At 45.0% G+C, this 12,067-nt stretch overlaps 1 protein-coding gene across 15 annotated transcripts in view; it reads right to left on the bottom strand.

Moving 5' to 3' along the window:
* celsr1a (cadherin EGF LAG seven-pass G-type receptor 1a) overlaps window positions 1-12,067 on the bottom strand; it is a 30,639-nt gene that overhangs the window by 6,081 nt on the left and 12,491 nt on the right. For 7 of the 15 annotated variants that reach the window (XM_088367061.1, XM_088367058.1, XM_088367064.1 and 4 more), the window contains exons 2-19: window positions 9,918-10,273; window positions 9,572-9,860; window positions 8,868-9,090; window positions 8,114-8,229; window positions 7,514-7,602; window positions 5,607-5,687; window positions 3,252-3,409; window positions 2,645-2,808; window positions 2,437-2,562; window positions 2,207-2,373; window positions 1,956-2,141; window positions 1,780-1,893; window positions 1,549-1,723; window positions 1,344-1,485; window positions 1,159-1,279; window positions 647-830; window positions 290-391; window positions 27-139 (exon numbers count right to left, since the gene is read on the bottom strand). In XM_088367061.1, the coding sequence (XP_088223187.1) occupies window positions 27-139; window positions 290-391; window positions 647-830; window positions 1,159-1,279; window positions 1,344-1,485; window positions 1,549-1,723; window positions 1,780-1,893; window positions 1,956-2,141; window positions 2,207-2,373; window positions 2,437-2,562; window positions 2,645-2,808; window positions 3,252-3,409; window positions 5,607-5,687; window positions 7,514-7,602; window positions 8,114-8,229; window positions 8,868-9,090; window positions 9,572-9,860; window positions 9,918-10,273 (2,906 nt within the window). The remainder of the gene's footprint in view (window positions 1-26; window positions 140-289; window positions 392-646; window positions 831-1,158; window positions 1,280-1,343; window positions 1,486-1,548; window positions 1,724-1,779; window positions 1,894-1,955; window positions 2,142-2,206; window positions 2,374-2,436; window positions 2,563-2,644; window positions 2,809-3,251; window positions 3,410-5,606; window positions 5,688-7,513; window positions 7,603-8,113; window positions 8,230-8,867; window positions 9,091-9,571; window positions 9,861-9,917; window positions 10,274-12,067) is intronic. The other 8 variants (XM_088367070.1, XM_088367072.1, XM_088367073.1 and 5 more) reach the window with 4 other exon arrangements.

Raw genomic sequence — 12,067 nt, 5'->3', positions numbered from 1 at the left:
ATATTGCTTCGGGTAATTAATTCTACATTTTGCGAAGTAATCACCAGTTTTGTGAGCTGAGCGAAAGAAGCGGCAGTGCAGTTGAACAGCTCGGGCGACAACCAGCCTTTTTCGTCGCTACAGTGGCGAATGGCCGTGCCTAAAACATAAAAGATTTAATAAGCGCATTAAATTCCGTGCCAAAAAAAAAAAAGACGCTTGTTTTCATTCAAGGCTGAATGTCAGGGAACAAAGTCACTCTGCAGTGACAACAAAAGTGTTGTCATGGCGACGCGGCTCAGCAACTCACCGATAGAACCTTTTGGACAGTTCATGGCGGCCGGGCGTCCAAATTTGGTCTTGGGCCACCAAATCCCGGAGTCAAACGCTTTGGGGCAGCCTTCGTACACCACTGTGGGAGGAAGACTTTAGGATGTGACACCAGAACAAAAATGTCCCAAATTCAAAGTCCCCGCACGTTCGCTAAGGTCAAACACTGAGCGCCAGTGGCATTCTTCTCCTGTCTTCCATTCAGCGCTACTGGATTGTACCCATTGCCAAGAAAGCCCAAACGGCGAGCTGGCTTCTTCTGCTTGACTGGCCGGCGACAAAAGGCGGAAAGCCAGCTCAAGCGGCAGATGTGAGCGACACTATTTGTGTTGTGTACCTTCGCATCCGTTGGGTGTGACTTCGGCGAAGGGGTTATCGCAACGGTTGCATTGGCGGCCGATGACCCCGCCCTTGCAGGGGCACTGGCCCGTGAGCGGGTCGCAGGTTCGAAACTCGGAACCGACAGAGAAGCAGTCGCACGGGTAGCAGGTGTCTTCTCCTTCTGGTCGGTAGTGGTTTTCCTGCGGCGTGAAATGTTGACACACAATCAAAATAATAAATTTTAAATAATAAAAATAAGTATAATAATAAAATAATAAAATAAAAAATATAGAAATAATGAAATAACATAATAAAATAAAAATGCTAAAATATAAATAATAAAAAATAAAAAAGTAAAGATAAAAAAACAATCAAAATAATAACTTTTCAATAATAAAAATAAATATAATAATAAAAATAATAAAATAAAAATAATAGAAATAAATATGATAAAAGAAACATAATAAAATATAAAAAATAAAAAAGTAAAAAAATAATAATAATATAAAATAATGACAGTGATCATACCTTACAGCGACACTCTCCCGTGGTCTTGTTACACTCGTTATGAAATCCCCGGCTGATGTCGCAACCGCAGGGGCCGCACACGGGACTGCCCCACCAACCTTGAGGACACGATTTCTCCACTCTGGTTTCACACAAATTTTTGCTGTCACCTCATCGCATCAGGTTGACGTATCTTACGGACTTACTTGTTTTCGCAGTACTGCCCGTAGTAGTTGTGACCACACTCGCAAGTATAACCATGAGAGGAACTGGGCTTGCGAGCGCAGGTGGAAACATGCTCGCACGGGTTGAGCTGACAGGCGTCCACGCATTCGTTTCCAAAATAGCCTTCAAGACAAAACCCAGATGAGCCGGGATATTTTGATTTGGTGGGGGTGCTTAGTAGCGTACCTGGGTCGCACACACACGTGTGTGTGCTCCAGTCATCGCTGCAGTGGCTGTTCTCGGGGCAGATGTTGGCGTCGCACGGGTCGGCCAGGTCGCAGCCCTCTTCCACGCGGATCTTCAAGCCGCGTGACATGATCACGTTGGCCACGTTGGTGGACGTCTCGCCCATGCGGACGCCCTAATACGGCAAATCGTTATCATCCAACGTCGACTTATAAATCCAAGTTTACTCACCTGTATGCAGCCGACAAATCCTTCCCTGACGTGGTTGCCCTCTCCAGGCAAACCTCCGACATGAAGAGTTTGAAGCTTCAAACCCGGAAGGTCGTTCCCGATCACCACTGACTTCTGTTTAGGAAAACCACGATTAAAATCCCGTACATTTAAAACCGGATCGGCCCGAATGCTACCTTGTACATTCCGTGGTCCAAAGAAACAGCCGCCACGTATCGGAGCGCTTTGCCATCCTTTACGCTTCTAAGCTCCACCAGTAGGTGGTGCCACTCCCCGTCGTTGACTCGAACTTGCGGAAAGCTCAGCGACGCCACTATCTGTTCCATGAGCAGCACTTCCATTCTCACCTGTTGCTCGCTCACCTGTCCCGATAAAAATGATTAAAAAAAAAAAAGAACCGGAGAATTACGGTTTTAGGATCACCCACCATGAGGTTGATAGTGGAAGAGGTGCCGGCGTTGGCTTGCATCAAGGTCCCGGCCGGTTGCCGCGTCCGGAACATGAGGCCCATGTACCAGGGGATGGCGATGGTGATGTCCGGCTCGCTCCACGACACCAACGCCTTGCCGTCAAAGAACTGAGGCGACGGCATCACTGTTGGCAGTAAGCGAAAAATAAGCGATAGCAAAAATGCTAACGTATAAAACTTTTCCGAACCTTGTTCGCAGTTCCTCCCGCCGTAGCCGGTGGGGCAGTCGCAGCTGTACGTGTTCCACTTGCTGACACACACGCCTCCGTTTATACACACACCAGGTGTGCAGAAGTTTCTCTTTGCAGGGCAACCTAAAAAAAAAAAAAAAAAAATACCAAAGAGGTTAAATAGCATTCAATTGAGTGTAATTCCACCACGTTAAATGTGACCGACCTGCTGTGGTGCCGTTGTTAGCGATGTAGCTCGCCATGTCTACGGCCCTGCTATCAATGCTCAGGTTCCTCATGCAGCCCACAAAATCCCGATTTCGCACCGGGAAATCCTCGGGCAAGTTGGGGACGCCGCCGAGTAACAGCGGGCCGGTCAAGTCCAGCGATCTATAAAAATGAATAAATAAAATAAAAGATAATAATAATAATAAATAAATAAATAAAAATAATACATAATAAAAATAAAATGCAATGGTGTGAAACTGCCAGTTGTGTTTTCTTCCCACGAAAAAAAAAAAAAAGGCAAGTGAGGTAAAGGTCTTAAATTTGTCACAAGGCTAAGCTGCTAGCATCACAGCAACAAGAGTCAGATTGAGCATTGTAGGTCAAGTAAGACGGATAGGCCGCTTACTAAACATCAAACGCCGACGGCTTAACGGAGATTTAATGTGATACAATAACCAACAAAGAAAGCTTTAACCTCTGAATACTCAGATGTTTGCATAAACGGTGCATTCTCAGGTCAAGATTGGCTCAGGCAGGATGTATCATGTGTGAGGAAGTAATCAAGTATTTATTTAAGTCAGGTCTTTGTGTGTGTTTGATTTTACTTTTTCTGTCCGGTTTGCGTTCCTTGAGCGGCGCACGAGTAGTTCCCAATCTGCTTTCCGAATCGGATCGCCATGGAGATGTCGCAGTCGTCAACGGCAACCACTGCCACTTTCTCTCCGGATGGTCCGTGGGGGATCCCCAGGCGCCCGATGTTGGGCTGGAATAAATCAGATTTTTTTTTTTTCAAAATAAAATAGCTTCATTTTAACCTGTCGCCCAATCCTTCTTCTCTTTGGCCGAGAAAAAAAAGGCCCATTGTTACTCGCTCACACCTACGAGTTACAAACTAGGCTAATACCTGCAGCGGGACTTGGCTAATGTTGATCTGCAAAAAATGTGAATCAGCTTAGAAAATAAGGCTTCCAATCCATTTATTTGTATTATTTTTTTTTTTAAATATCAAACATGAGAAGTTTATGAACAACTCTAGGCTTGGGAATTTAATGTTTCCTCTAATTAACGTGCAGGATTTGCCGAATTGCAATAATACAGTGGCGATTTTTTTATTTATATGAGAAGTGGCGCCATTAAAAAAAAAAAAAACTCAGCAGTCCTCTACATACATGGGATTAGAGTAATGAGATACAGGCGGGGCTGTAAACAAAAGAGAAGGGTGAAAGAAAAAAAAAAGGCAAATATAGAAAAGGCCAAAGCGGGCAAGTCTGGAAATGAGAGCCTGAAAGACAAAAGTTACCAACTCCCCAGGGTGTTTTTTTTTTCCTCCCATATATTTTTCCACTAAGATAACAGGAAATGACACACTTTGTGCCGCCAGGAGCAAATAAACCAATCAAAAATCCGACAAATGAGAGGGGGGGAAAGTTGAGGAGAAAAAAAAAATACAAGGCTTGTGTGACCACCTGCAGAGAAACATGTCATGTCAGCGATTAGGATCTCAGCATCCCTCTTGAGCTCAGTCATGCGAGAAGCAGATGAGATGAAGATGACAAAAGCAGTAGGAAGGAGGGGTGCACCGTAACCAAGAGCAGGACTGGGGGGCCTGCTCCCCCCCTCCCTCCCATGAGACTATTGACCCGACGGTTGAAGATTCCCTCTCTCCAAGGTGTCATCTCCAGGGGCGATGCTATGACGACGCACTTGAACCCCCGCAGCGAGCCACAAAAGATCAGCGGGGGTAGGGGAGGGGCAGGGGAGGGGCAGGGAGGGAGGGGGTGAGGACGCTACACGCCGAAATGACATCACAACAAACTGCGGCCAAACCACAGCTACAGCTGCAACTTTGACACCATCAGCTTCCTGTCAACATGATGAACCTGCCAAATCGCCTGAGGCCAGGATTTATAAAAAAAAAAAAAAAAAAAAAGAAGAACACAGATTGGGTTTCATGCAAAAACACTTCCACGGGCTTGTCAAAGAAGCATCAAACTGGGAAAATGTGTGAAGACGAATAGAAGGAAGGAATTTGCAGACATGTGTGTGTTGAACCAACGGGTGTGTTTACGTCCGAGGAAGGAAGCGAGTGTGCAGCAGACGACCACCAACTCCCGTCTGATAATAAAGGAAGAGTTTTATTTGATTTGGAGGGACCGAAGGAAAAGCCATTGTTCGGTGGACTCTTGGAAGTTTTTACACAACATGATAAGGATTTGTCGTCTCGACACACAGGTTAGCGTGTCAGATCTTCGGCAACAAGCTCATGTCCGCATTACCTCACCTGCCCCATGGCTGTGTAAACCTAGAAGTGTGAATAATTCACACGCACAAAGGGCTACAATGTCCTACGTTCAAGACTATACGTTACTTGCTCGAGCTTCTACCCATCAGCGTAACAGATGGATGGCGGCCATTGTCGGCGGGAAGCTTTCAAAGTCGCGAAAGAAATGTTCGGACGGTGCGAAACAAAAAGGTGGAGGTAATCGTATCCTCTCTGGAACAGCCAAATAAAAGTCGGTATGATTTTACAAACTATGCGTCCAGTGACGGGCAAGTTCAAAAGATAGCAAGCTAGCTAGCTAGCTAGCATGAAAATTTACAACTGTAAATTAGTTTGGCAAGCAACAATGACTTTTAATCTGAAGTTATCTGAAAACTTTTAAAGCCACTGTAAACTGTAAGATAAAACCGTATTCCCAATCTCTGTTTATGTTTGACTTCCATAAAAGTAGTCTTGCTGGCGCTCGTGTCAGAGATAAAAAATAGAATTGGGATGATTAAAAAATAGATAAGCGTTACTACAAGGTGAAACACCAATTTGAAAGCCAAGTAGCATTCCGAGAAAAGTCCACAAGCAACTTCCAAACCAGAAAACGACTAAACTACATCCTCTACGACATGCGAGTCACCAGGAGGGGGGGGTGAAAAAAAAAACACCAGGTCAAGAGGTCAATGGTTACCTCCTTCTGCGTAAGCTCCAGCCAGGCAGTATAGAGCGGGAGCCGCAGAAGCCCGCTGGAGTCCACCAGACTCCCCCCGTCCTAGCGCAAGAAAGAGACACCACATTAGATAGACGTGTGTTTATCCCTGACGAGCCTCCTTCGAAAAAACAAAAAGCTCTCTTCAAAGCCACAACTTGAAGTCATCGTCTCTCCTCTTTGTATTTACGTGGAGCTTATAAAGTCGTCACTGGGATGCAGTTAAACCACCAAATAAGGATCATTCTTTTCCTCTTTTATTATCCGGGAAACACTCCAAAGAGCACTAACAGAAAGCCACAACTAATAAAGCACATACCGACGGTATACGGCTATAGCTAGCTTAAATATGTTACGCCGTATTGTGAAGTCACTTCACATGTACAATATGTTTTGGATGATTAAACGCCTGCCTGAAGCAACATGCAAGTGAGAGAGAGCGAGAGGCCGGCGAACAGAAGAAGCAGAAACTTCTGGTGATAAGACCCGTCTGGGAATTTTCGTATCGCTGTACTGATGGCGACAACAATGGCAAAATCCTCGTCTGTTTCCACGGCGACCCCTCCTCCCTTAAATGTTTGACCTATTGTTTTCGAGTCGAGGCACCCCGGGGTTTTCTGAAGAGTGGGTCTAATAAAAAAAATTGAAAAAGAAAGGGAGGGGCGGTCGCGGCGGACCCCCTTGCGCAATTTTTAACCGTCTCATCATCTGACCCACTAAATCACCTTCTGTGCGTGTGAGGGCGCTTTGTGTATCATTATAGGGGTCGTTAACACATGAGTGGACTCGTGGGATAATAAGTCTCTATTCAAAACTAGCGAGGACTTTGGAGATTTCCATAATCATGAGTATAAATTAGTTTCTTCATACAGTGATCAGTTTTTGGGTCAACTTGTTTTTCCAGGTAGGTCCCATTTAAAAATGCATCCATCTCAATTTTCCCATTTTAGGCTCCCAGGGTTGGATCAAAGTCAGCGTTATCTGCATGGGGGGGGCTTGGCTTACACGAATCTGGCTTACATCATCTTCAGAAGTCGCCTTTAGGGCTTGGCAAGATGATATAAAAATGGTGCGTATCTTTTCGTCAACACTATTGTGAACCTTCTGCTGTATACGTTTACAAAAAAAAAAGCCCTCCAGGGAGTCATGGCTTCTGATCGTGAAGATGGTCGGCCTTTGGGCGAACGTTGGCGGCTTTGTAAATCACTACGTGACATTGTTACGGATCCACCCGTTGGTACATGTGATTATATACTCTGGAAGAAGAAAAGGAGCAAAATAACAAAGCGAGGAAGATGAGGGGAAAAAGGAAAACCACGCCGAACGGGGGCGGCCACTTTGTTGTTTCCAAAGCTGTAACCATAACACGACGCAGTGCCTGTCTCATTCCACACGTCCCGACAATGAGCGCTAAAGTGACCCCGCAGCTAACACGGGATCGTCGTGTTCGCCAGTCATTCGTCACGTCAGATGAATGCCGGCCTGTCATGACCGGTGAAAGCTCCTCTGGTTTGCAACAGGCGTTCGTGAAATGTGAAACCATGGTCAGAAAAAGTTAAAAGAAGAAATATTCGCTCAAAGCCGCTGGCGAACGGGATTAATTCCCCGCCGCAACAATGAGGCACTCTAAAGAAGCCATGTTGTCCTTCTTGTAGATTTTTTTTTGTGAGTAGCATATATTGAACTCTGAGTTACCTCTCATTCCCAAAACTTATTTGAACAATAGCTGCAGGCTCTGGAAATTTATTAAGAAATTAACACCTGACTTGAAGGAGAAGCTTCTCCGATATATTATTACACCGCAGATACATGACGGCACTTGATTAAAAAAAAAAAAAAGAATGGCAAGAGGACCCCCGTGAGAAGGAAACTGAGAAGATCCACACTACCTTGTTGTAATAATGGAGCTGCACTGAGTGCCATTGACCATCACTGACACCACCTGGGATGAAGGGGGACACGGTGGTCTTGGTCTCACCTGGAGATAGAAACGATACAAGATAAAGCAAAAAAAATTTGAAATAGTGGCGCCCCAACTTGACGCCAAATCACTAGTTGGGAATGGGCGGTATTTGTCTGCGCTGTCAGCGTCTCTGACTTAAGCAGAGGGCAAGGCGCAAGGACTGATAAATTACTTTGTTTGTCAAAGGCAGGAGCGGCCCCGGGCAAGAATCCACAACCCTGACAAGTGTGTTATTTCGTGTGTGTGTGTGTCTGTGTGTGTGTGTGTGGTTTCAGAGAGCACATTTGTCAACAGTAAAATCAACAACTAAATATCGGCATTCCACAATAAGCCTAACTCAGGTTTAATCCTGAGTCAAGAAAAAACTAAAATGTAAACAAATAGTTACAATTCATACAATACATTTTTGTAATTAAGAAAAAAACTGAAAATTGCAACATACTACGTTTTAAATTATATTTCATAATTGGGATGTTACCTAAAATATACAATTGTTTGAATCACAAGTTGAGGAAAGCGGCCTAACCTCCAGAGAAGGTGAGTTGAATCTGCTCGTCGATGATTTCCAAAGCGATGAAGTCGTGTTTCTCATTGAATCGGCCGTTGTAGAGGAGCAACGCGTTTCGTTCTCGTGTTGCAAACCTGGAAAAACACACACACAAAAATTCTTATTTTGCTTTAAAAAAAAAAACAGCACAAAAATGTCAGTGGGCGGGGCATAAACGACGCAAAAACTTTGCACTGTAATCTGTCCCAATACTTTTGTCTCTGTGCATCTTCATGATGGAATGTCTCTTGAAGAAAAGTCATTAAGCGAAAGCAGGAAATGTATAGCGTATGGGCTTTGGACAGGAAAGCTGCCCCCTCCCCCTAGTGTTCATTAGATGACGTTTGCCCGTGCGATCAAAAAAAAAAAGACAGGCGAGCAAAGTTCACGTGCGAGCCGTTTGGGAATGCAAGGTGAGGGCAGAGGAGTCAACCGGCAGATGCCAGCGAGTCAGGAAGTCGGCAGGGCTGCAACCAGACGCTGATAAGGGAAACCCATCACAAAGACTTTCCTGTTTTGAGGGCAGTGCAAGTTTTTTTTTGGTTTCTCACCGTCACACCACTAATCGACTCCCATTATTATTGCTCCGACTTTCCTACCTTTGTACAGGAAGCAAAACAAGCAAGAATGTTCTATTATGATACTAGCAGAGTATGTCTCTTATGTTCTTTGTTTCCATAAAAATAATCGTAAAAACTCGAAACCAGCTTGATCAAAACGACGAGCAACTCACATGAGCGAGACGGTAAAGTGAAACCTTTGCCGAAGACCCCTGAAGGTGACGAAGGACTGTCCGGGGAAGCTGCGCGTGGTCATCTCACAGTACGGCTTCTCGTACTCGCCGGGCAGACACCGGCACGTGAACCCGCCGGCCATTTTGTTGACACATTCGCCGCCGTTCTTGCACACACCCGGGACGCAGCTATCCGACGAGGCGTTCAATTCACAATGTTCGCCTATGAAAAGAGAGATTAGTTGGACCGAGACATTCTGAGACATTTTTGTCAAACAGTCCAGACAAGATCAGGACCCCCAAACCTTCTCCAAGAGTCTGGAACCAGGTAATGGCCCTTCTCTCTACGGTATAATCCTGTTTTCCATGGGGTAAATTATAAGGATCTATTTCCCTGTTAAGCAGAAACCCGAGAAGAACGCTGTCATCGAGCCAATTATGGGACAGTGATGGTTCCAAGTGTTGAACTGTGACCTCCAAAAGAGGAACCGTCACTTGGTTTTTGGTACGCAAAACATACTTGGGGGTATGAGCGGGGAGAGGGGGGGCAGTGACAGGTATAATGGGATAATTAGATCAGATAAGATGGAGGAAGAGAAGGAAGGACAGGCCGATGAAGGCTGTCTCTATTAGAGAGAGATACGGGAGAAGAGACTGTCGGGTATCAGGTGAACACGGGGAAATATTCCAGAAGAGTCTCTCACCGGTGAAGTCTTCCCGGCACTCGCAGGTATAGCCGCCCTCGCGGCTTCGACACCGGCCGTTGTTCTTGCAAGGTCCCGAGTAGCAAAGGTCGATCTCCGTTTCGCAGTAGTTCCCCGTGAAGCCGACGGGGCAGCGGCAACGTAGCCCGTTGATGGGGTGGATGGGTCGGAACAAAACCGTGTTGGAGGCGATGAAGGGTGGAGAGCTGTCGAACTTGAGCACCGACACGCACTTCATGTAGTTCTCGCAGGGCTCCCGCAGGCAAATGTTGTCGTCGAACGGCAGAACCTACAAAAGGACGGAAATTTTTGATTGGCTCTCGTGGTATTTTAAATGTAAAATTACCTCCTGAGATGATATGAGCCTGAGTAGAGTTCTGTTCAGGTAAATCTGCTCCTGCAGTTCCTCCGAAGGAAAGAAGGTCCCCTTCCCGGGTCCTCCACCTGGCTGCATAGCCGAGAACGTCACGTTGAGGATGGAACCCTGCACGTCCGTGTCGTTCTGGATGTTGAACACGAAGACGGCGTCGGGTCTGGTGGAGAGCACCGCCGCCACGCCGTCCACGAAGAGACCGAGGAGAGGCGACAGGAAACGTTCCTGGGACATGTTCTCCAAGCGCACCGTGATGCTATTAGTCAACATGTCGTCGGTGATGATGGTGACGCGGAGGGTGCAGAGGGCCGAGGTGGTGTGGAGACCATCTGGAAAGAAACCGTGAAGCTAAATAAAATGGATCTCATTGCTCCCTGGGAAAAAAAAATGTCTGGAGTGAAGGTACAAGGTGTCACAAGACAAAACAAAACAATCAGCACTTGTGTCTTTCATGTCCAGGTGTGTCTTACATCGATCACATTACATTTGTGATGTTCCCATCTCCAGAACAATACTTTCCACATCAGCTTTATGTAATAGCGATGTAGTGTAATTTGATCCCGTGCATCTGGTCGCATACCAATTACTAAATGTTGGAGGGTTACCAAAGGGCCAAAACGGACAACAGGTGGCGGGGTCGGCATGAAATGGATCAGACTGTTGAGTCGGACCATTGCCGTTATGTCCACACTCTGTCGATGCGTGAAATAAAAATTATAAATAAAAATAAAAAAGGTATTTGGAAGCTTTTAAGTGCATGCCGGGGCAACAGGTGGCGCTATGGGGGGTTGGTGAGGTTTGCCGCCTTGACACTCTTAGGTCAAGAATGATTATTTTTCCAATTTTTCGATTAACAAATGTTAGGGATATCAACAAAAACAAGCAACAACCCGCTAATTAACATTAAGTAGATGGATCTTCTCTCATTCCGGGGGGCCACCTGTGCTATTTATAGAGCCCACCAGTTGCTGACATAGCATAACACACACATGCAGAAGGGATGGGCTGAACCATGGAACGCACGGGTGGAAAAACAGAAAGGTCACTTTTGTAGCATTTAAATATATATATCTCAAAATGATGTCATTTGTGACCACACACACATTGAAGGCCATGAGGCTTTGGTAGCAGCTGTCTGTGAGTGACAAACACACTCCACATGTGCACGCATACATTTTCTATACATAATGCATTCCCTGCATGGTTGTCTTTGACACACATAAATCTTTGCAATTAACCCCGGTGGGGTATTTTCCACGCCCGACCACCACAGGTGAAAATCCGTGACATACCCGTGTCACTTTAAATGTTCCTGTTTAACACGTAAAATGTATTTATGTATATACTACATTTATTTATATTGTAAAATTTATTTATGTATATGCTATATTTTTTTATATTGTATAATATAAAGATATATTTCTGTATATATTTTTCAATGTTAATTTAAATTAAAGAGTTGTTTGCGAGCAAGATAGCCGGTAAAAAAATAAAAATAAAAAATACACAACCACTCTCACTCAGACTATTACCACACACACACATTTAGTTTTACTGTTGACATTTATCACCCATAAGACAATAGTAGACGCGAACAAAAATGTTAAACCCACAAAAGAGGTCGTGACATTATTAAAGGCAGGAAGCGTGAACGTATTGTGGAAGAAAAAAAAAAAAACAACTCTGTTACAGCACAGTTAATTATTTCACAGAAACTAAGCAACAGGAACTTCCTGTTTCAGGTGTTTTAAAACTTTCGCCGCTGGATTCCATTGGTAACGTTTAAATCAAAACAAACTGAAGCAGGAGCAGCCAATCAGAGGCAGGAACTCCAAAGACCCAACGTGAGAATGTCAAATTAAATGGTCATAAAGATCAAGCGACTGGAAGAATTATGTCTGCAAGTGTGACCCATATATCAGCACACACAGCTGTTACCGTCCAATTTCCTCTTCAACACCTGCAAGTCTTCAGGGGGGCAACAAGAACACCCAAGTCCCTTCACTATTTTTTTTTTTTACTCTCCAAAAGTGTTGACTGAGATGTCAATGAACGCCCAACCTGAAGTAGCGGCGTCTCGTGGAGTTGATGCCGTACCCAGCCAAACTTTTAACCTTTCACTT

This window comes from Syngnathus floridae, chromosome 22 (genome assembly GCF_059516105.1).
Source record: "Syngnathus floridae isolate MCC-2025c chromosome 22, RoL_Sflo_1.0, whole genome shotgun sequence".
Taxonomy (NCBI): domain Eukaryota; kingdom Metazoa; phylum Chordata; class Actinopteri; order Syngnathiformes; family Syngnathidae; genus Syngnathus; species Syngnathus floridae.
The sequence above is the reverse complement of the archived record's forward strand: the minus strand, read 5'-3'. Positions and strand labels throughout refer to the sequence as shown.